Here is a 21889-nt window from a genome sequence, read left to right on the forward strand (position 1 = left end):
CAATCATGATTAAAATATGTTTATTAAATAAAACTGATAAAAAGAAACAACGCATAAGGAGAAAGAAATTTCGGTTGGGAACGGGATAAATCTAAAGAAAACGTCGGAACGGGACTGGATAAGAGTCTGTTACGGGGTGGGCAGGTAGGTGTTCGGAATTTCTTTCTTATGCACAGCTCTAGTTTCAATTTGGTTTAAATAACACCAACAAATTTTACCAGTGTATTTTACAAAAATAAATATGAAAATCTGTGGCAATGTTTGCATAACAAGTAGCCAACTAAAGGCGCTCGCCTGCTGTGTGAAATGTTTTAATTTCACTTAAAGCGCTTAAGACACCGTCTCGTCCTCGCAACCAAAGCAGATGATGGTGATGAGTACGATCCTAAGCTGGCCACAAACTGAATCCGCAAACACACATGTAGTATGTGCACGCTGGGCACAAGGGGATGTGTGTTGATGCCTCGCGTTTTGTTCAAGAACAAGGCGCTGAGTTCAGCGTTCTTTCTTTCAATTATTTATTGTTGTTGTTGTTGTTTTTTTTAGCAGCTCTTTGCCTCTTTGATCGCTTTTTCCGCTTCTTTTGTGGGCTAACACAAAAAGAGAACTCCTTTTGTCTGCGGTCTGAGCCTGTCAACAATGGCATACATACATATGTCCACACACAATACACTCACAGATACACATATTTTTTGTAGTTTCAGGGCCAGATTTTGTACTCCTTTTTATTTATTATTATTTTTTGGCTGTTTGTTATTTCTTTGATTTGATTTGCCGCCTTAAAGGGACTTTGGTATTGTTTATAAGACGCTCTTCGCTCCTTGACGGACTGGTGAGAGCGAATTACGCCTTCTTTGATTTTGCACAACCTATTGAAATCATAATTAGAAGACAAATGCCTTCAGTCCTCCGGGCACAATGGCCAGGCAGTGAAGCTGAAGTGCTTATTTGCGTCGTAATGCTGAGAAAAGGATTCCTAAAACTTAAGTGCCAATAAAGGCAAGGGAGCATTTTTGAGGTGAAAGTTGAGCAAGCTATTTTATTCAATTGGTAGCAGCCTGAGAATTTCAACACGTATATAATATAAGATTATATAAACTGTTATAAATGGTAGGCCTTTGAAATGTGCGTATATCAATCAAATTTTAGAACATTTTATCTTTTAGGAATATCAAAGGCATAATTCCAAGCCGATAAAGTGAAAATGATTATGAAACTTACAAAAATATATATATTGAATGGTTTATGAAATTGAATTCTCGTCTATTTATTAAAATGAAACTTCTCTTAAGATTAATTTGAAGCTAAGGTAGTAGTCTTCCCTTAGATATTATTTAAGCTTGAAGTTAAACTCTTTACATCCTACAATATTTGAACCCTTGAGCAAGTAATAAGAAATTCCTGTCAACCAACATCCACCTATTTCACTCATTTCTACTCTCAATCCTCCTTTTTTTACAAATGCAGGACACTCACATGTTAGAATTTTAATACCGTCTTCTCTTCATCTTCTCTAGTATCGGAAGAAGTAAAGAATGGGAACTGACAGTCTTTGTTTTATACGGAATATGGCCCAGGGACCCGATAAAACTACCATTATCCTTATCCTGTTATTATTAAAGTGCAAGTGGATGTCCACTAAACATTATGTTTTGACCTGTGTTGAAACGATATTTAACAGTTAGGCTCAGAGGCACACTGTCCCTTTGTTAGTCTATAAAAAGTTTACTTTTCGAGTCTGTAGATATCGGCTATAAGTTCCGTTGACAATCCAATCCAATAATAACGCATTCGTCCGCCATCTCGTCCGCCATCTCGTCCGCCATTCGTCCGCCAGCTCGGAAAGGCAAGGATCCCAAGCTATAGTGATTGAGCATGGTTAAACTTGGTTTGAAATATGTGTTCTGAAAGAGTTTGCTTTTGTCAGTGTGATATGATTGATGATGATAATGATATGTCCTTGGGATCTCCCCAAGAGGGCTGATGAGTTTTGCTGCTTACGAGACACAATAGATCTCTGCTTAAAAGACTACACTAGCTCAGTAGACGGTAAGCTAGTTATGTTGCCAGCTCCTTCGAAAAGACGCCGGCCCCTGTTCCATCTTCCGTTTTCGACCCGGTAAATGAAGAGCTCGTTCCTCCTCAAGGGGGGTTTCCGCTCGCAGGCTACATACAGTTATCACCTATCCGGCTGTTGCCTGGAATATTTGGCTGAGGGAGTTGCAACTCGTGGAGTTTGACCTTTTAGTTGCATATGAATGAGATAAATGTATAATAAAGCCAGATCCAATATGCAGATCCTATTACATAAAGGCAGGCAGCCATTTGTCAGTTTTTAATGAATCTGAATGAATGTGAAGGTAAAACTCCTAACAAAACTCCCTCTGATGCAAAAGGAGCCGTATTATCTTCCTCATTCTTTCCACAGCGTTTGTCTTCTAAAAATGTTTTGAGTCCACGTTTTCAATTAGAGTACTTCATATCTTCTTGTAAAGAAAATCAGTTTGGTCTTTTGTGAATTGACGCACAGACCAATTTCCTGTGCCTACTGCAGGATACAGCCGAGAGCAGAGTCCAAGCGTTTCACAGATTGTGGGTAAAAATTTAGCCGTTATCATGAGAGCCAGCTTGTCCTGCAATAATCCTGCATCCACAATTGAGAACTGGGTTTTATAGCAAAGGCGAAAGAAACTCCTCCTGGAGAATGCCAATTGTAGTCTGTCCTATGTTTGCAGAGCAGCATACCATGTTGCCAAGCCATCTATTGATTGCCGGGTATGAGCTGATTTTGGTGTGAACAAACATCGACTCAATCCTGACATTTTTTACAACTTGGAGGCACATAAAAATCGCACTTCAAATGGATACTTCTCTGTTTGTGAGTTTATTATGTTACTGCGCCTCAAAGTCGTCTCGCTGATTTATGGCGCATAGGTTCCATTTGCTGTTTGAAATTACACTTTAAATTAGTAGTATTCTATATATACTATAACACACATACTATAACATTAAATAGACTTGTCAATGTGGCGACCACATAAAACGGCAGGTGGTTGTGGCCAGACCAGGCCGCATTCATTTCCTGTGGGGAATTGCTTTGCTTTGGTTTCGTTTCTTAAGCGGGGCTGATACAAATTGATTTGTAATTAGTTTCAGTTGCAGTCAACAATATGATTAACTTGGCATTTGGCATGGCCGACCAGGCACAGCCTTCTCTGAGCATTGGGAGTTGTCTAAGGTTACAAGCCAGCCACGCGGCCACAGCTGTGCGCAGGCGTGGATGCGGCTCAAGGCATAACATATCCACTTCAGCGCTGACATGCATAAATTACATTCAAGGGATGCATTATCCTTAGTAATATCCTAAGAAATTGACAGCTCCTTAAAGTAGTCGGCTCTCAATGACATCTGTGGGCGTTCTTGTGACTTGTTGTAGCTGCTGTGGTTTACCCCGAGTATCATCATCAGCATGTGTCAACAAATGTTGGACGCTCTAAGTATCCATAACATATCATATGCAGCCAGCCATCCAATCCCTGACAGTCAACAGTTGTGTGCAGTTCGTGTCAGGGCAGGGCAGGAAAAGTGCATTAGCAGCTACATTTCAACGCTTTTTAGTTTATCGCTGTCGCTGTTTCTAATTGTTTATAATGCTTTTGTTTATTGAATTTATATAAAATACATGATGATTTTTTCCACAATTTCACTAGTCAGTTATTAAATTAGACCTTAATCCACTTTGACACGCGCATATAAACATTAATTAAATTCACAAATGAGCAGTTTATATTAAATTATAAACTTACTAATTACCTTGTCGGTTATTATTATTATTATTATATTTTTTTATTATTATTGTTCAACTTGATAACGTGACGTTTTTACACGCCTCAACAATTGGATTAAGTGCATAATATGAAATAGCATTTAAAATGGCGCTTTTAATATAAAAACACATACCAACAAAATCCGTTTGACTGTTTGTGGGTTATCCCGGTTTTATTTAATTTAGTTAATGAAATGTTTTGTGTTCGGGATTTAAATGGTTGGGTTAACCGAAAAGAATAATGCCAACCAATTGTGAGAGCTGTAAATATAAATAAATAATTAATATCAGTTAACAGCATTTATAATTCAAAAGTTAAGCATGAAAATTAATTTATGAGACAATAACAATATGATATAGTAAAAAAAAAGAACAAGAGTATTTGGATTATTATTAAAAAAATTATTTGCATACTTACTCGATAGCCGAGTTCATCAAAAGTCTTTAACCAACTTTCCTGCCATGTACTTTTCGATTAGTTTCATTTGACTGACGTATTTCGACTTTCTTATCCAAGAATCTTAACTATCTGACTAACTAAGCATGAGCATATCTAATTGATGAGAAATGCAGCAGCGTCTAATCATTAGCTGTTGTCACTGTTCCCACAAAGCCTTCCTTCCACCTTATCGCTAACATCAACACCCAAGAGAAGTCATCATTTTCTTTGCATAATGCAAGGGAAAAGGTCATATAACATTGGCCCAAGTCATCATCATTCATATTCATGTATGTCATATAAAAACTGCCCCATAATTCCATTGCACCAACATAACCCGGCAGACATTTAAACGCCTCCCCTCCTGCCGAGGCACTGCATTTATAATTTGATCGATTGCGCAGCGCTTCCAAACTACTTTGACATTAATTGACTCCAAATATGCACAAGCGCATGAAATTATGAAAATCTTATTAAAGTCAACCAGCCAGGCGAGCACTGAATGAGCCTTTTGTTCGGCTAAGACCGAAAAAATTCACCGGGCAAACTTCATAAATGCTAATGTGCCTGGCTGCCCTGACGGCCGGCTAAGAAATGATTGATGGACTTAGCCAGGGCGACGAAAAAACTCGCCTGCCTTGGTTTGAGGTTTCTATTTACTATTGAGTGCAAAATTATGCGGTCTACACCTACAGCCAACGGCAAAAAAGGGATCAATTCCCAAAAAAAAAACGCCCCAGCAGAAAATTTCACCTTTTACCTTTAAGGCACATTTTCGGCAACTCCTTGATCCAATTTAATCCCACGGCTTAGGCACAACGAGCTGGGCTTAGGCGTCTTAACGCATGTTGCAACATGTTTACTAGGACCTAACAAAGATTTAGTTATTATACTGCTGGGCAGCATTGCAAATATTTTGAGGTTTCCGCCCTTTGTTCTACAATGATCTATGGCAGGACAAGTCCTTTGACGGCAAAGTTCTTTGGAAAGAAGAGCAGGAATTGTTAAGACAAAATGTACATGTTTGTAGGTGGATTATCATAGCAACTATTAGCTTAGCCGCCCATTTTTCTGATAACTTCCACAGGGATCGCGATGAGTACCTATATTCAAATGAATCATCGTGTTAAATTAAAATGCATTTCTCGATCATTGCTCGAGAAGAAACCTTTTAGGTAATCTGTATAAAGCTTATTGTCCTGACTGATTGGTGATCAACGCAAAGCCCAAACCACAGGAGTTAGAAAGCTGAAAGTACAACTGAAGCTTTCTTGTGGAAGCTTTCGGAAAATTCAACTTCCAAGTAGCCATAAGGGTCATAAGAGAAGTCGCAGATTCAACTCCAGATGCTTTTATTTACAAAGAAAAAAGCATCAATACTTCATTTCTTTGGATAATTTCTTCTATAACTAAAGTTATCTAACCGTATTCAGGAGTAATGAGAAACTCTTATCGTAATAAGATTTCACAATAAATATTTCTAAAACTAGTTGTAAATATAACGAGTTAATTTACACTTATCCAACTTTTGATTCAGCAAGCGGCTTGCATTTATGTATTACTAAGGCAATCCTCACATGGAAAGCAATTTGCTTGGCCTACCTCCAACCGCTCTTAACTCACAGTCGACTCACACGAAAGTCCAACAAGAATAAATGTATTCTGAGCTCTATTGTACATTATCAGGCAGAGCCCGTCTAACTTCCGGTTTTGTTTGTGGAGTCCTGTGCGTGTGGCGCCGTAGAAAGCATTTTGTGTAAATGCGGCGCAAACAAGCTCGAGACTAATTACTGCACAAGATAACACCAGAAAGCAGACCGCACCAGGATAATAATCTAAGCAAATTTATCAACAGTCGAAACGGACACACACACACACTTAAGGATTGAAACGGAAAGGCCCATGTGGGTGAAAGCAAAAAAAAAAAACACAAAATAAAGGCACATAAAAATATAAAAGCCTTGTGCTTTGCATGTGTGCAACACCAAGGAAGACATACACAAAAGGATACAAGTGAAAAATTATGCGATGGAGACTCGAACAGACAAAAAGCAAACCAGCGCCGCCAACCAACGCATATGCCAAAGGGCAGCCCCAGCCTTCTGTACAGTTGTTTGTTAAGTGTGAACTTGAGGCAAAAACATGCCACGTGCCGCAGGACAACAGAATAGGACTCAGAGAGCATACACGAGCTGGGATTCACCAAGAAAAAACAGACACATTTCCACGGCCAAAACGAAACTTTAATACACTTGCATTGTGCGTTAGTGTTTGATTATGGAAGAGATTTAGTTTAATTGAAAAGCTGTTCCACTAAAACAAGTTAGAGTATTACAATCAGAAGCTATCTAGTGTCAGAAACACCTCTCTGAGGACTTCTCAGTTCAAGAAAACAGGTCTTTAAGGTCGCTTAATAATCAGAGTAATACAATCGAGTTTTTAAATGGATTTAACTTAAAATATCTTCTATAGAATTGACCAAAAAGTGATAGTCAAGAATAGGAACGTTATATACTATTGGTTTTCATCGCAATATACTATTTCTTTTGATCGCAACACATTCAAGAATCCTATAAAATATATAATCGTTTAATATTGCTCTTAAAAGTAAATTTCTTTGAAGTCCCAATCATTCTCACAAAGTAATTATACCCTTGGCATAAGTCGGCAACTGGGAGAAAATTGCATGTTACTCGAGTAAAATAACAAAAATTTGTTTTTTCACACAAATAACCAGAAGCCAAAAGGCCTCCAAAAAAGTCTGATGATAACTCCCGCCATGCCCACCCATATCCTCCCACAAGGAACGCCTAAGTAACAGCTTTTTAGCATAAATTTCCAGTTACACGGCAGGAAGTCGTCGTGCGTCAGTTGCTTGCCACAATTTCCATTAGCAGCAAGCGCCACATGTGACGTCCCCGCTGCCAGGACATTTGACATTTTAAGGAGCGCCAAGAGCGAGTGGCCCACAGGTAAGCCCCAGAAGTCGAAGCCCTGCCCCGACCTGACATGTCAACTGTGTATAGCACGCACAATTTGAGCTGAAATTCTCAAAGGTAAAATAAATATATAAGCGATGGACTAACAGTAAATACACCTAACTGAATAGCATGACCAAGGAAGAGCAAACAAATGCAAGGAAAAACCTGCAACGGCGCTGCCAAGTCCCAGTTCTCAGCCCTCTCTCTTCCTGCTATTTCCAGAGGTTACCGTATCCCCTGTTGCCCTGCACACCTGTGGTAAACGCTCAAATTTCAATGAAATGTTGAAATAGAAATTAAATGCCAGACCGCATTTTAGACTAATGCCAAAATTGCGCGCTCCCAACGTGCTCGTATCAGCTTACGGCAGCAACAGCATCCCTCGCCTCCCACTCCAAGGTACAGGTATCCTGTTTATGGCAAGCAGCCTGAATCAACCACAACATATACACCTATTTCCTCTGTGCAACGCGTTGTCACATGAGACGCTTGCCAAAATAAATAAAAAATATGTATATATATATTGAATACACCTCCCGTGCTCAACCACAATGCCAAGGAAGTGGTGGACCGAAAGACAGGAACAACCCAACACTTAGTTTCGGAAATGGCCCATAGTTGCCTCCGAGCTGCCTACTGATGTGCCGGCTGATACGATGGCGGCAGTCCCTAATAGTCGGTGGTGTGGGCCCAGTTAAGTGTTTTGCATTTGCCATGCACAAAGCACCTTTGGCATGTGCAAAATTTAGATGGATTCTCGATAAGTTTATGCTAGGCAAAACGATTATAAGCGATTCGTCGATATTTGTCAAAGGCAAAAGGTAAATTGAGTGCATGCGGGCATCAGGCCTAAGCCAAGGAATCATTTGCGAAGATAATAATTGACAAAGAAGCGTGTTGAGGTCAGGTAAAGAGTAAAATAAAGGTTAAACGAGTGTGTGACCGACTATCTAATATCATTTAAGCGGCTATGGTAACATATACACGAACTTCAGAACTATACGTAAAAATATTTGTGGTGCCTCAAGCCTTTTATGCTTCAAAGACATTATTACGCTCAGCAAGCAGTCGATCAACATCGATGCATCGAACAACTTTAGACGGAAAAACGCATGCTAATCCCAAACATATACATTTACTTTCTGGATTCAGGGTATACAAATATTCAAAATATCTTTGAAATATTTATGCACATCCCATAATTCTGCATGAAAGACTTTTAAAGCATTTGCAAGACTAGTTTTAAGTAAACCAGACATATTACAAATCTATAAATCGATTTAAGAAATTTATAAAATTAAAATATTATATAAATATTTTTTTGTACCTAACATAGTCAGTGGCAAACACAACTGAGACAAAGTTAAAATAAAAACTTATAGATAAAATAAATATAAAACGAGAAAGAAAGGCTATCTTCGGCACGCCGAAGATCTAATACCCTTGCAGACCCAACCTTTTCATAATGCTTATAGTGCTTTGACCGCATCTAACAATCACAGGGAAAATAGTTAATGCCGAGTTTGGTCAAGACCGATCGTTCCTATGACAGCTATATGATATAGTGGTCCAATCCAGCTGGTTTTGACATATGTGCTGCGTGCAACAGAAAGAGGGACTTCTACAAAGTTTCATTAAGATAACATGGCTCTATCGACTCGGCTGTTGATGCTGATCAAGAATATATGTATATACTTTATGGGGTCGGAGATGTCTTCTTCTATGCGTTACACATTTCACGACAAAATTATAATACCCTCTGCAAGGGTATAAAAAAAAAAACAAACTTAAATACTTTGTTGAAAATAATTATTGAAAAATTAAATATCAAATACTTTCAGCTATATCAAGGTGTATTTTATTATAGGAGACAGACTCCTAGGCCCATTTAATTGAGGACTCAACATCAAATCTTAGTCTGACATATTGTTAGATGCATATTATGCATATGGGATTGCTTAGACCAGATATAGATATCAAAATATATATTTAATACTTTTTTTTTTTAATATTACACACGAAAGTCTCACACAGCATGCCTTACCGGCTGCTAATTAATCATCAGACCAAGAGTCTCCCACTAACAATAGTTTTCCACGTATTTTCAGCTGTCAAATCATACCCCGCCGCACAAATCTTGTGGCACAGTACTCGAAATCTACTTTTGGCCAGTAGTCGACCAACATTAATAACGCTTCAGTAGCGCCGCACAATTAATTGACAATACGTCGGGCCAGGCTAAAGAAATCAGAACAAAGCTGCTCGATACCAATAGTCGATGCTTTTCAATAAAACTTCCGACAAAGGCTGCACAACAATTGGCCAACCAACGGACAAAAGACGCACAAAATTACAGCGCACGCTGGGACTCTGGATTTGATTACGAGGAACCAAAGTGAAACTACGTCCATGGGCCGAGTCCTGCCCCTTGCATTTGTCATGCATGCGCCCAGAGAGTCCTGCATGGGGCATTTCGCAAGTTGAGCCGAGTCGAACAATTAGTCCACGCCCTTGAGCATTTTTACACCTGGTAATTGCTCCACAAAACGTCGTGTAATTTTTCTTTAACGAATCTCAAATGACTTTTAGCTCGACCCTCGACCATTGTTTCCCAATCTTGACCGCAAGGACTCGGCCAGGTCGGATGCTGCCTGTGCATGTGTTTGTTTTTTTTTTTTATTATTTTCAGCTGCATGCAATGAAACATTCGCATTGCTTACTTTATTAAAGCATTGGAGACATTTATGGCCCTATACTATATGTATATGGGGTATGCCGGAGCAACATTTTTGTTTCATGATTAATGCGCTTCGTCCTTGCTACAATGCTGGCAATTTGGTTTTGTGTGCAACTGTTTCTATTGAGGCATTGTGCATCTGTAGGCGTTCTGAGCTGGTCTCTTTGTCGGCAGAGCGCCTTTTTCTTTACACCTTGAGCCGGCTGCTTCTTTTGAGTTAATGCGTTTACAATGAGGCACAGTGCTGACTTTTGAATTATTGTTGTTGTTCCAAGGAATTGGCCCTTTACAACAATTGGCCAGACAGCAAATGGGTCACTATGGCTAACAACACATATAAGTTTAAGTATTATAATCAACGCTGTGCAAACTTTTACCCATTCAGAGCTGATGGCTTTTCAATAAACCATTTCAGCTAAATCGCTGGGTCATCAGCTTGATGAGGACACAGTGCGTCCCATTATGGACCACTTTCTGAGCCCAATTAGAGAGAGTGGAGAGTTGATCTTAAATTCAATTTAAAATGCATCAGACTGTTTACCGTAATAATATCAACACATTTATGCTGGATGCTCCCTGCCCGCAGTTTTATCTCATTTATATATATCCATAATATTGCCCCCTAGCGCCAAGGCAGCCGATCTCTGCGCAGGCGCACAACCCGCGACCAGTTTCAGTTTCAATTTCAGTTTTAGCTCTCGTCTTCCAGATGCACCAGGTGCAATACCTTAATGAGCTTTTGTTGTTGTTGTTGTTGTTGTTGTTGTTGTTGCTGTCCAGCTTAACGAGTGGCCGACGCTGCCTGCGCCTGCGGCTGCTGCGTTTTTTTTCTTTAACGCAAACGTGGCTACAGCTTAAATAAATTTCAACTTGGCACTTTTTAAAAGCAACACGCAGGATTTTTTGTCGGCGGGACAGCTGTTTATACCCTGTTTCATATTGATTAGATTGGGTATGCACATTGGTTTATTTTATTTCCTTAATGTTAGGCAGTCCGTATCTTCATATTTTATTATAAGCTGTTAGCGGGACAGCTGCTAATACCCTGTTCCATTTTGATGGGACTAGGTATACACAAGATTTATTTGATTTCCTTAAGCAGTCAAGCAGTCCATATTCTTATCTCTTATTATTCCTAAAGACTTAATAATTTGCATTATTATGTTTTTCAAGTACTAACTTTATTTTAACAAATATTTGGAGAGAAATCAAAAAGTTTAAATTTATTTATTTAATTTTATAATAATTTATATTTTTAAAAGAACTATATTTTGAAGCGACCTACAGCCCAACAAAACACCTTTTCTGACTTCGACGACTAAAGGAGAAAGCGCCCAAAAAGGACAGATCTATAAACATCACAGTCACCTTTAAAAAAGGATTATCCCACAAGCTTACAACTAGAATAACAGAATATATTTCGCACATAACTCACATTAAGAAAATTAGACAAAGTTGAGGCAACATAAAAGTCAAACTAAGAGAAAATAAGTTGAATTTAGAAAACAAAAAGATTATCCTCAGAGGGTGTACATATTGGAAGAACCTATTTCAAATTCAACATAAATATTATCAATCCCCAAAAGTAAAGCAAACTGTAGGGTATTTCATAGTCAAGCACATTGAGTTTTATAATTATTCGTTTCCACATCATTTATGTTAAATTCTTGAATGTTTTTTCTTGTAGCTTATTCGCGTCGCGTTGTTTATGCAGTTAACTGATATTTTTGCATACCAGATTAAAGTTGTGTGTGCTGTACCTGTGCGCGCATCTGTTATCCTGACAGCAGGCAGGTGAGGTGAGGTGAGTCCTGCCGCTGCTCGCACGCTGGGGAGGTAATCGATCTTTTGTGGTTTATTTACATCCGTTATTGAAATTCGCTTTTTTGCCTTTTATTGTTTTTCTTGTTGTTGTCGGTCGCCTTTGTTTTATGAATTGGCTTTGCAGTCCTTGCTGTTATTGTTGTTGCCGTCGTATTGATGACAATTGCATTTTGGCATGCAGCTGGGCCCCATTTACATCCGGTGCGCGCTTTTTCCAGCAGATTTTTTTCTTCCGATTTTTTGTTTAAATTTGCAGCCGGCGGAAGTTAAAAACATATATGTGAGCTCTTCAATACTAGAGTTTACTGATTGGTTTGGGCAACACAAATTTAGAAAATTGTAAGTTATTTTATGAACTCAAGGCACAACCCCAAGAAATAACAAAATAATATCTAAGCTGTGTTGTGGGTAGAGAATACAATTTATAGATTGAAAGTTTAAAAGATTGAACAATATTTATTAAAACAATATGTGTGAAGTTATTTAAAAGTCAATTTTATTGACTGGACTTCTAGTAATAACATCATGAATTTCTAAGATTATTTCCCACACTCGCGCTTTAGGAATGCCCAGGCGTCGTTCGCTTGAACATGCCTCACCTGTCCTTAAATTACCAACTCCATACTTAATCAACAATTTCACTGGCAGCAATACGAAATTATATATTTGTAGCATGACTGCCACAGAAATATGCATGTATACAATACGCAGGGGCACTGAAATTCACCTGTCCACACGGATTTCTAACTTTTAATACATAAATTAATGCTTTAAGCAAAACACAAAGCAATCCACGACATTAAAAAGATAAAGACCTGCACACACGCACACACTCACACAGGTATATTGGGATTCCACCTGCAGTCCAACATTCAACAGCAACATATAATAATCCCATCAACATTTTTGGATACGCTTTGCAAATGAATTGTAGCGCGGTCGAGCCGTTCAATAAGCGGCGAAGTCGACCAGCCTGACCAGACCAAAGCGGTAGGGGAATGGATACGGAGACGGCAACGGGGACCGAGGCCGGGCCACAAAGCGTGGATAATAATAATGTGGAACCGAAAATGTGCTGGGATCGCTCAGGACTGACGGCTAGCGAGTGGCGACGACGACGACGACGATGCGGACTGTAAAGTTCTGCATTTGCACCTGCAACACGGTTGCTGCAGAATTTTTTGATGAGCCGTGCGTGGCTTATAATTAAATTGAAGTTGTAGATACAATTTGATATCAACGCCGTTGCGCTACATAAAACATATATGTATTAAAATTTAAACAATGGCTAAGCGTGCATTTTAAATGCCTTGGCATATACATTTCACAGAAAGGACCAATGTGAAAGTAATTAAAACGAACAATTTAAACTGAGGCAAACTGTATGGGAGTGTGAATTCAAAATGTGTGAAAATAAACAGAATGTGAAGATAATTCTAAATAGATATCTAAAAAAATAATAAAATCAACTGCAGCCCAATTCGAAATCTTCTCAATGGGCACTTTTTAAGGCCATCCGTTCAGGCAGCATCCCTTCTCAGCCGCTTCACTTTTAGGCTAGAGTCCGTCAGACAGCTTATTTTCGGGGCACACATTTACATGAAATGAACTACAAAATAGAATAGGAAAAAGTACAAATTTAATGTTGGCCTTAACCGAAAAACTGCATTTAAATGCCGTTGCCATTGTCAAATAAATCAAATTTCCGACACACACACACACAGACACACATATCTTGGCCCAGTCGCGATTGTATGCAAAAACAGAAAGAGAAAAAATATAATAATAAATGCCGCAGGTGGCCACAAACTGGCGGCCGTTTGTCCATTTGTCCTTTCAACGTTTCAAGTGTTTGTCTTTGCATCCAGTTGGACAAATTTACATGCGCGCCTCGCACACAATGAGGCAGCCGCAGGTAGGCCCGGCTGTACATTCCAGACTGGGCACAGTGGACAATGGCCACACGTCGATATTCAAATAGTTTTTTTTTTCCACATTTATTCCATTTCATTTTTGTTGTTGTTGTGCTGCCTGCTCAAGGCACACATTCGGGTGTAAAGCGTAGCGGGCAAATATATTTTAAATGAAAAAAAAAACTTGTAAAGGATGTTTGGTCGTGTGATTTCCGCTTTTGTAATGCTCATTATCCTTTGTCCTGATGTGTGACAAACGCCTGGGCACAGCTGTGTACATGGGTGTCCTATTATTTTAAAGTGCAGACTTTAAGCCTTGTGAGAGAGCACAGCAGAAGTAAATCAATCAAACAGCTACCCAAATGCAGTATCCATCAATTGTAATGCAAAACGCAAAATGTGAATTACATTTTCGCTTAAAATTTCTGGAAGATAATCCAGTGCGTCAGATTTTCAATTTGGTAGAAGATTTACAATTGGTGCCATAAGCGGATTCAATCTGTTGATTGCAAAAGCTTTTCCTTTTCCTTCAGATACGCGAACTGACGTTTTATGTAGAACTTTTGACCTACATATACAATATAGAATACTCTCGCTTAATATCTCTACTTCTACCCACGCTTCCAGACTAAAAGTATCACCTAATTCGATTTACACATATAGTTCAGATTAGCTTAAAAGTGCTTTTAAATAAAAACTTTATTCGCGACCCATAGGAGCCATAAATTATAACAGCCCGATTATATAGACTTATGTATGTGATAAGTGAGAAGGGTGGGCAAACTTGTTATTACGACGAGATATCTTGACCAAATGGGAAAAAATCATGAATAGCCTGGCTCATAAGATATTCCTTAATTTAAAATTTGTTTGTTGTGTCAACAAACTTGGATGGACTGAGCAAAGAATTCAAAAAACTAAACATTTCAGAGAACATAATGAACGTCAAGACATCCGGGAAAATGTGAATGGATTTGGATGACAAAGAGCAAATAGACGAACTGACATTTATACGTGCTGTTGTTGATAAACTAGATGCGTCCATTTCTGGCCAAAATTTGAACAAACCTAACACAGCGAAAAAAGATGTAGTTGAGACATGTCTGGAGAATTGTTATAAAGCAATACCTTTTGTCTGGAATATGAAAGATAATCCAATTGACCTAAAATATCCCAGTATCTTCCTCTTTAGAACCACATGGGCAATCTTAGAAGACAAAAATAATGATTTTGCTATGAGCTATAAGAAGAGAATAAGATCAGCATGGATGGCTCCACTGGATCTCCAAGACAATTCAAATGAACTCACAGTAACAATCCGGTCGAGTGCCTGTCAACTTGTGGATATCATCGCTAAGGAAATTCAAAATGGTACCCTATACCAAAACAAGGACTTTCTCAAGTTATATGAAATAATGAATAAATGTGAAAAAGTTGGGTTTATTGCGGAGCTACACATCAAGCAAAATCAGGAACTTATAAGGGAAACACTTGCTGATATATTAAAGTTAAGAAAGAAGTTAACAGACACCTTTTGGAGGGGAATAATAAATGAAATTTTTGGGTATGTCACCAGAGTCTGATTGGATTAAATGGTACATTCTTCATAATACGTAAAATAACTGTTTGTACATTTCGTTTTTACGAATGTGAGTTTCTTCACTTAATAAAATTATGGTTCCTATGTCAACACATATAGTTTATTGGTCCGACCGGAACGACTTTGTCTGACATCAAGATGCAAGAATATGTTGTTTAGTTTACGCAGAGATCAAGATCAAGACGTTGTTCAGATTTACTAAAAAACCAAACATTTTTCCAAAATATTTTTAATTTTGATCAACCGTTACAACAATAACTACAACGACAACAACATGCGCCTGCAACATGTAACTTTGACATTTGGGTAATTTATGAGCCGCAGGCTGCAGAAGGAATGTTTCACAAATTGCCAAGTCATTTTGCTACTTATCGCAATTAGTTTGTGTTTGTTTAATTATAAAAATAGTTTGGCAACAAAGTTTTGTGCGCTGACATTTATTGGGCGTGTTGCTTGCCCCAAACTCCACACCCGTTCTCAGCTCATCAAAACAAACTTTTTCGGCATTGGCAGAATGAAAAGTGAAAAGTAAAGGAGAAATGCAAAAAAAAAAAAAAAAAAAAAAAAAAAAAAAAAAAAAAAAAGAAATTGGGAAACTAACAAATTTTTATTTAATTTTTGCAACGTTTCGTTTCGTTTGCTATGCAAATTTGGCGCTTTTGATGCGCTTTTAATTAGCCCTCTCCCCGCATGGAATAACGCAAAAATCCGCTGTCAATTGGTTGTTGTCTTTGTTTTTCTATGCTGATTCGTATTGCACTTTGATTCCATCCCTCACGCCCTTCCACTCCCCAGTCAATCGCATGCAAATGAGCGCTAGCTCACACGGCGACAGCGCCCAGGTGTGCGGACCAGGTGCGCAGGTGGATGCGGCGGGTTTTTGAACGTTTTACGTTTTTAGTTTTATGCTGCGAAAATTGAAGTGTCCTTTGCATATTCAACAGCATGCAAATGAACTACACTCAGCCTGCAATTACAACACCACTCGGTGTTTGAAATCGAGTTTGATGGGATGCAGCCCACTGCATTCCTTTTTGCATTCTGCACCCAATTGGAAATGAGTATAGAAAGAGTATAAAACAATTTGGCCTATAAAACAGCAGCTCTTTAAAGCATATGTATTACCTAGCAATACCAAGTTGATCCACCCATATCTGCCTGAAGAAGATAATAAACGGACAAAGCTCATTTCAATGGCAGTCATGAAAAAAGACAACACTCGAAAGATTATATACTCAGTTAATCTATGGATTCAACTTTGAATCGATTTCTCTCCTATGATATCGTAGTCCGATGACAATAATAGTCTATATAACAAAATATCACTAAGTTTGTTCAATATATCTTAAAACACAAAAGCGTTTTCATTCATGAAATGCGTTTTTGAATGGCAACTAGCTGGTTAATTGAGAAAAGACGGACCATAAATGCGGACTGATTGGCCTTATCGTTTAACTCTGGCTATAGAATGAATATAAGCATCCTTTGTACCTGTTTTTCATATAAGACTATTCCCGCGCTTTGTCCATGCTGGCGGCTGTCGCTGCCGCTGCCGCGGCTGCGGCCTGCGTCGAATGATGCTTGGCGACCGCTTCTTGGGCTTTGCTTAGCTGTATGTATCCTTCGTGTGCACGCGAACGCAGCTCGCTTTCGACACTTTTGTTAACAGATTTGGAAATGACCGCCTTGATTTTCTGGGTCTCGTTAAATTTTCCCTTCTTGGCTTGTATAGGAGCATCTGCAAGAAATATGAAAATGCCGCATGTAAGCAATTGCAACCTGTTGCCAAAGTGCGCTACTCACTTGCTCTGCGTGTAAAGGCTGCTTGTTTCTGCTGCTTCTTCTTGTTCTGTATGGCAGCAGGTAATTTGGCTTTTTTAAATTTACCTTGTGGCATTTTTATAGTACTAATAAACTAAATATAAGCAATTTAAGTTCTTGCAAACAAAAGCACGTTTCTAACAGCTGACGCCCGATAGTTTGTGGAGGTCGGTCGATAATTATTCTTAATATTAGTTAACGCAAAAAGAGCTGTTAATGTAATAACATGAACCCTTGCATTAATTTACTCCACAACAGTGCTCCTCATGTTTTTAATCATCGCGCTTTTATTTAAATTCGGACTACGAGATAAATGGCTTTGGTTAATTAAATGTATATATCAAATCAATCAGATTATATAAATGTATCTTTTAATGTCTTAAGCATATAGACCGATAAGCAATCAACCGAGTTTATTCAACGTAGTATATTATTTAATCGCTTAACTACAAAAACAAATTGTACATTCAATGCAATACGCAAATTATTGTTTTGATATTTTGTTTAACAGGAAATAATTTAACATTTAAAAGCGTTGAATATTTTAAATTGTTATTGTGTTATTTTAAACTGTTCTTTTTCTTTTACATATATTTAAATTTATATTTATAATTTTTGTTGTTCATACACATAACTACAATCTACAACGCGTTTCGGATATAAACTCGTATTTTGTATTTAATTTTTGCTGTTTTGTCTTTGCTCGCTTGGCGCGCGCGTTTACTCACTTTGTGATTAATGCATTATTTTTTATAAAAATAGTTTTACAAAACTTTAGTTAATTATTTTATGTGTCTGTAGGCAATGTATATATATGTATATAGATATATATACACACACACACACATATACATATATATATAGATATATCTATAAAACAATTAACTCAATTTGCCGACTATAATGCCAGTTACAACTAATCCTATTATCACAGCAATCACTAAAAGTATCAATATCTTACGGCGGTGGCTATTACGACTGGCAGCCGCCTTTTGCAGCTCACTGCGTCCCTCCTCCACGTCAGCGGCCGTCCGATCAATAAGCGTTTCCATGTTATCTGCGATATGGAATGATATTTAATTGTGTATTCAATATTTGAAATCTGTATTAATGATGTTTCGATACGATAATGATATTCCCCTATTTGATTTAAGACAAATTATCGACGTCTTATCGATCAGCTGCACAACTGTTATCGAACATTATTTAAATTTCGCCGATATACGATATAGAGCTCCATTATCAATATCGTATTTTGAAAGTAATGCAATTTTGTACTCACCCACCACCGCTCGCTGCTCAACCACCATAGTACTTAGCTTGTTCATAATGGCATTTACATCGAGTATATCGGCCTCAATTAGTTCAACTTGGCGCTGACGCTCGACGAGCATAGAATGCTGCTGCTCCAGTTCGTTCTGATCCTGGCGCTGCTGCTGCAGCAGCTCCGTTCTGGCCGACATGACAGACTCACGCTCAGCCTCGGCGGCCAACTGATAGCTCTGTCGCGTTGCCTGCGATATGCGCTTCTGCAGCATTGAGTATTTCTCGACAACGTCTTGAAATCCTTGGGTGAGCTTGTCCAGCTGCAGCTTCTGCTGGCGATCACCATGACGCACCACCGCCTGCAGCCGCTGCAAATCCTGACTGGTGGTCTGGACGCGCGCATTGCTCTTCGTATTAATGCTGTGTATCTTCTCGCGCAATGCCGACAAATCCTTGGCAGTGCCTATGAGTTTTAGTTGCTTCTCCAGCTGCTTGGTGCTGCTGTGTATCGATGTGATATTGTGGCCAATATCCTCGCTCAGCGACACGAACTCTGTGGGACTGAAGCCGGAATTGCCACTGGAGGCAGCGGCAAAGCTCACCTCGGGCGTGGCACTGGATGTAGCACCATAATCGCGATGCGTGCCACCGGCTGGATTGTTCAATGCCTGCGCCATGATTATTGCTGTCTGGTCACTCTTGTACTATGTGTATGTCGGTATGTATGTGTGTGCTAGCCTGGTCACTCTAGCACTCTGTGTCGGTTGTACAAAACTGTCTTTGGTGTTTCTTCGTTGTTTTTTGTGGGTGGTGCGTGGTCGTTGGGTTCTATGACGCGACTGTCTGCGAATGTAGAGTGCTTTACTTTAGCTATGTGAGGGCACAAAGACCGCAACTATCTACAAACTAATGCGCTTCGCATTACACAAACAAACAAACTCGAACTGGAGCCAAACAAATGATTCACTTCAACAGAGAGTTTATCAGACATGCTAACATATGTACTGGTGTGTATATATGAAGGCATGTGTGTGTATGCGGGCTCACAGCAATACCAAAACACACACACACACGCACACGCACAGACAGTTTACACACGTACAGATGGTCTGACTTTGCCTTTGGGTGCCAGCAGCTATATGGCTTCCAATTATTAGTATAAGTTACCTAGGATTTACTTCAGTGGGCGAGTTGATTTCCAGTTTCTTTTTAACTAATTTGCCCAGTGCGCAAGCCTTTCACTGCACTACACACAAAGACAGAACTTGCTATCGATAATTGCGACACGCATTAGCGTATTTATCGAAGCTTTGCAGCCCTACACACAGAAAAAATTAGACAGCACTGAACATTGATAAGCAAAAATTGGCGCGCGAAACTTACCCCCTCCTAATAGTTAATGGTATTCCTTAAATATTCTCTTTTTAAGCTCATTTCTAAATGATTCCAATGAAGTTAATGTTCTTGAGGTAAATTAGATGTTGTCAACGTTGGGCGGGCGATCCGTACTCATGCAAGACCGTTTTTAGATCTCATGTGCTGCTCTTTCACCTTATATCGATAACGATTTCTCATGCCCATCATGAACACCTAAATAATCCTTATACCACGAGAGGTTCTAGTTTATATTGGAATCTCTTATCCACACGTGGGTTAAAAAAAACAAACGAATGATTTTGTTTACGTTGTTTTGTAATTCCGTAGCTCTAACGTACAGAGTTATGCTAAAAGGTAAAAATCCTCATTACTCTTGTCCCCTAATCTGCTGCTGCTGCTGTCCGGCTGGCATGTTATTTAGTGGGTCTTGGCGGCCAAACGCTTGTCGCGCTCCTCCGAGATGCTCAGCTTAACACCCTTGCCCTTTGGCAGCGAGATGTAAGGCTTGTTGCCCTTGCCAATGATGAACACGTTGGTCAAACGAGTGGCAAACACATGACCCTGCGAATCCTTAATGTGCACAATATCGAAGGAGCCGGGATGACGCTCGCGGTTGACAACGGTGCCAACACGTCCCAAATTCCTACCTCCAGTGATCATGCAGAGGTTGCCTGTGAATCGGAATAAGATATTTTTTTGTTACACTTATAGCTTGATATTATCTTAACTATTGTAAATGTAATTGCACGTCAAAGTTACTGAAATTGCTGGCTAAATGCACAAATCAGAGACCGTCGTATCAAAAATTGCTATTGGCTTTGTATTTGAACCACGCAACTTAATAGAAAACGTTTTGTGGTCTTCGAACCAGCCAAGTTTAACGTTTAATTGATGCACCTACCCGAATCGAACTTGATGTAGTCGGTGATCTTGCCGGTGGCAATGTCCACCTGCACGGTATCGTTGGCATGCACCAGAGGATCGGGATAGCGGATGGTGCGGCCATCGTGCGTCACCAGGAATGGCACGCCCTTGGCACCCAATTGTGTCTTGCGCACCTTGCACAGCTTGTACTGCAATGAAAATAAAACGAATTTAGAATAGAAAATTCTACAAATAGATTTAAGCTAATAATTTCTTGGTTGATTTGTAATTGCACGTAAAAGTTACTGAAACGGCTGGCAATATGCACAGTTCAGAGACCGTCGTAACAAAAATTGCTATGGGCTTCATTTTGAACCAATTGGCGTACTGGAAAACGCTAAACGGTCTTCGATAAAGCCCGGCGTATGCGAACAGATCTTTCATTGGAACTTACCTTGGCCTCCTCAGCGGAAATGCGATGAATGGTGAAACGTCCCTTCACATCATAGACCAGACGGAAGAACTCACCAGTCTTCTCAATGGTGATGACATCTATCATATGAATTATAAACGATTAAGAACTGGATCGTAGGGCCGAGTGTGACTTGACTTACCCATGAAGCCGGCTGGGTAGGTGGGATCCGTGCGCACCTTGCCGTCAACCTTGATGAGGCGCTGCATGACAATTTTGGTCACCTCGGCGCCGTTGAGAGCGTACTTTAGACGATTTCTCAGGAAGATCAACAGCGGCAGCGACTCGCGCAGCTTGTGTGGACCGGTTGAGGGACGTGGAGCGAAAACACCGCCCAATTTGTCCAACATCCATGCCTTTGGTGCGGCTAAACGCTTCAAATGTTTCTTAGGTCCACGAGCCTACAAAAATAATGCACACAAACCAGGTATCAATCAATTCAACGGATTTCAAGCAAACGACTGCAACAACAAACAAAAACTCCAAAGTTTGTCATTTAAACACACGCACGTTCACATAAATGCTCACAGAATCAGCAATTTCATAGTTTACAGCGTAATTTGCATTACATTTCACTGGATTTTTGTTTGTATTGCGCGTCGATGGCAGTGTATTTATATTCCATTTATATTTTCAGCCTTACCATCTCGTACGATACGTAAAAAAGGAAAGGAAGTTGGTGAGCTGTCAAAGCATTTGACAGCTGCTCGCAGCGTTGCCAGCTTGTTCATTTCAGTGTGACCGAAGCACCACAAACTAGTACTGTCAA

The 21889-nt window shown here is 39.4% G+C and overlaps 3 protein-coding genes and 2 non-coding genes across 7 annotated transcripts; all 5 read right to left on the reverse strand.

Annotated features, from left to right (window-relative positions):
* Positions 1–45: 45 nt before the first annotated feature.
* LOC115769669 lies at positions 46–17281 on the reverse strand. 3 transcript variants are annotated; one of them, XR_004018773.1, is made up of 4 exons: positions 17124–17281; positions 16812–17058; positions 3002–4087; positions 46–2944 (listed from the first exon to the last, which is right to left on the reverse strand). XR_004018773.1 is itself a non-coding variant. In XM_030714583.1 (3 exons), exons 1-2 carry the CDS (start codon positions 17215–17217, stop codon positions 16829–16831), a joined length of 324 nt encoding a protein of 107 aa, XP_030570443.1. In that variant the 5' UTR covers positions 17218–17281; the 3' UTR covers positions 46–4087; positions 16812–16828. The 3 variants fall into 3 exon arrangements, 2 of the variants coding, with proteins under 2 accessions (XP_030570443.1, XP_030570444.1); XM_030714583.1 differs by having other exon boundaries at positions 46–4087; XM_030714584.1 differs by lacking the exons at positions 46–2944; positions 3002–4087 and adding an exon at positions 12326–13416.
* A 671-nt stretch (positions 17282–17952) lies between these two features.
* On the reverse strand, positions 17953–19673 carry LOC115769521 (syntaxin-12). Its single transcript, XM_030714361.1, has 3 exons — positions 19575–19673; positions 18424–19250; positions 17953–18198 (listed from the first exon to the last, which is right to left on the reverse strand). Exons 2-3 carry the CDS (start codon positions 19082–19084, stop codon positions 18023–18025), a joined length of 837 nt encoding a protein of 278 aa, XP_030570221.1. The 5' UTR covers positions 19085–19250; positions 19575–19673; the 3' UTR covers positions 17953–18022.
* A 408-nt stretch (positions 19674–20081) lies between these two features.
* On the reverse strand, positions 20082–21846 carry LOC115769730 (40S ribosomal protein S4). The gene is made up of 5 exons (XM_030714666.1): positions 21764–21846; positions 21263–21521; positions 21103–21200; positions 20686–20857; positions 20082–20455 (listed from the first exon to the last, which is right to left on the reverse strand). The coding sequence occupies exons 1-5, from the start codon at positions 21764–21766 to the stop codon at positions 20202–20204; spliced, it is 786 nt and encodes a 261-aa protein (XP_030570526.1). The 5' UTR covers positions 21767–21846; the 3' UTR covers positions 20082–20201.
* LOC115769989 lies at positions 20519–20662 on the reverse strand. Its single transcript, XR_004018794.1, has one exon. It is a non-coding gene; the product is annotated as a small nucleolar RNA psi28S-3327 (small nucleolar RNA).
* On the reverse strand, positions 20930–21072 carry LOC115769993. The gene has a single exon (XR_004018798.1). It is a non-coding gene; the product is annotated as a small nucleolar RNA psi28S-3327 (small nucleolar RNA).
* Positions 21847–21889: the final 43 nt, after the last annotated feature.

This window comes from Drosophila novamexicana, unplaced genomic scaffold, assembly GCF_003285875.2.
Source record: "Drosophila novamexicana strain 15010-1031.04,08,12 unplaced genomic scaffold, DnovRS2.1 tig00004554-arrow-pilon, whole genome shotgun sequence".
NCBI lineage: Eukaryota > Metazoa > Arthropoda > Insecta > Diptera > Drosophilidae > Drosophila > Drosophila novamexicana.

Coding starts and splice junctions, on each gene's coding strand:
- LOC115769730 (XM_030714666.1), bottom strand. Junction 21,201..21,262: donor CTACCCAGCCGGCTTCATGG/GTAAGTCAAGTC, acceptor TTCATATGATAG/ATGTCATCACCATTGAGAAG. Junction 20,456..20,685: donor CTACATCAAGTTCGATTCGG/GTAGGTGCATCA, acceptor TCCGATTCACAG/GCAACCTCTGCATGATCACT.
- LOC115769669 (XM_030714583.1), bottom strand. CDS start 17,217: ATGCCACAAGGTAAATTTAAAAAAGCCAAATTACCTGCTGCCATACAG. Junction 17,059..17,123: donor AGCCTTTACACGCAGAGCAA/GTGAGTAGCGCA, acceptor TATTTCTTGCAG/ATGCTCCTATACAAGCCAAG.
- LOC115769521 (XM_030714361.1), bottom strand. CDS start 19,084: ATGGCGCAGGCATTGAACAATCCAGCCGGTGGCACGCATCGCGATTAT. Junction 18,199..18,423: donor TGAGCAGCGAGCGGTGGTGG/GTGAGTACAAAA, acceptor TCCATATCGCAG/ATAACATGGAAACGCTTATT.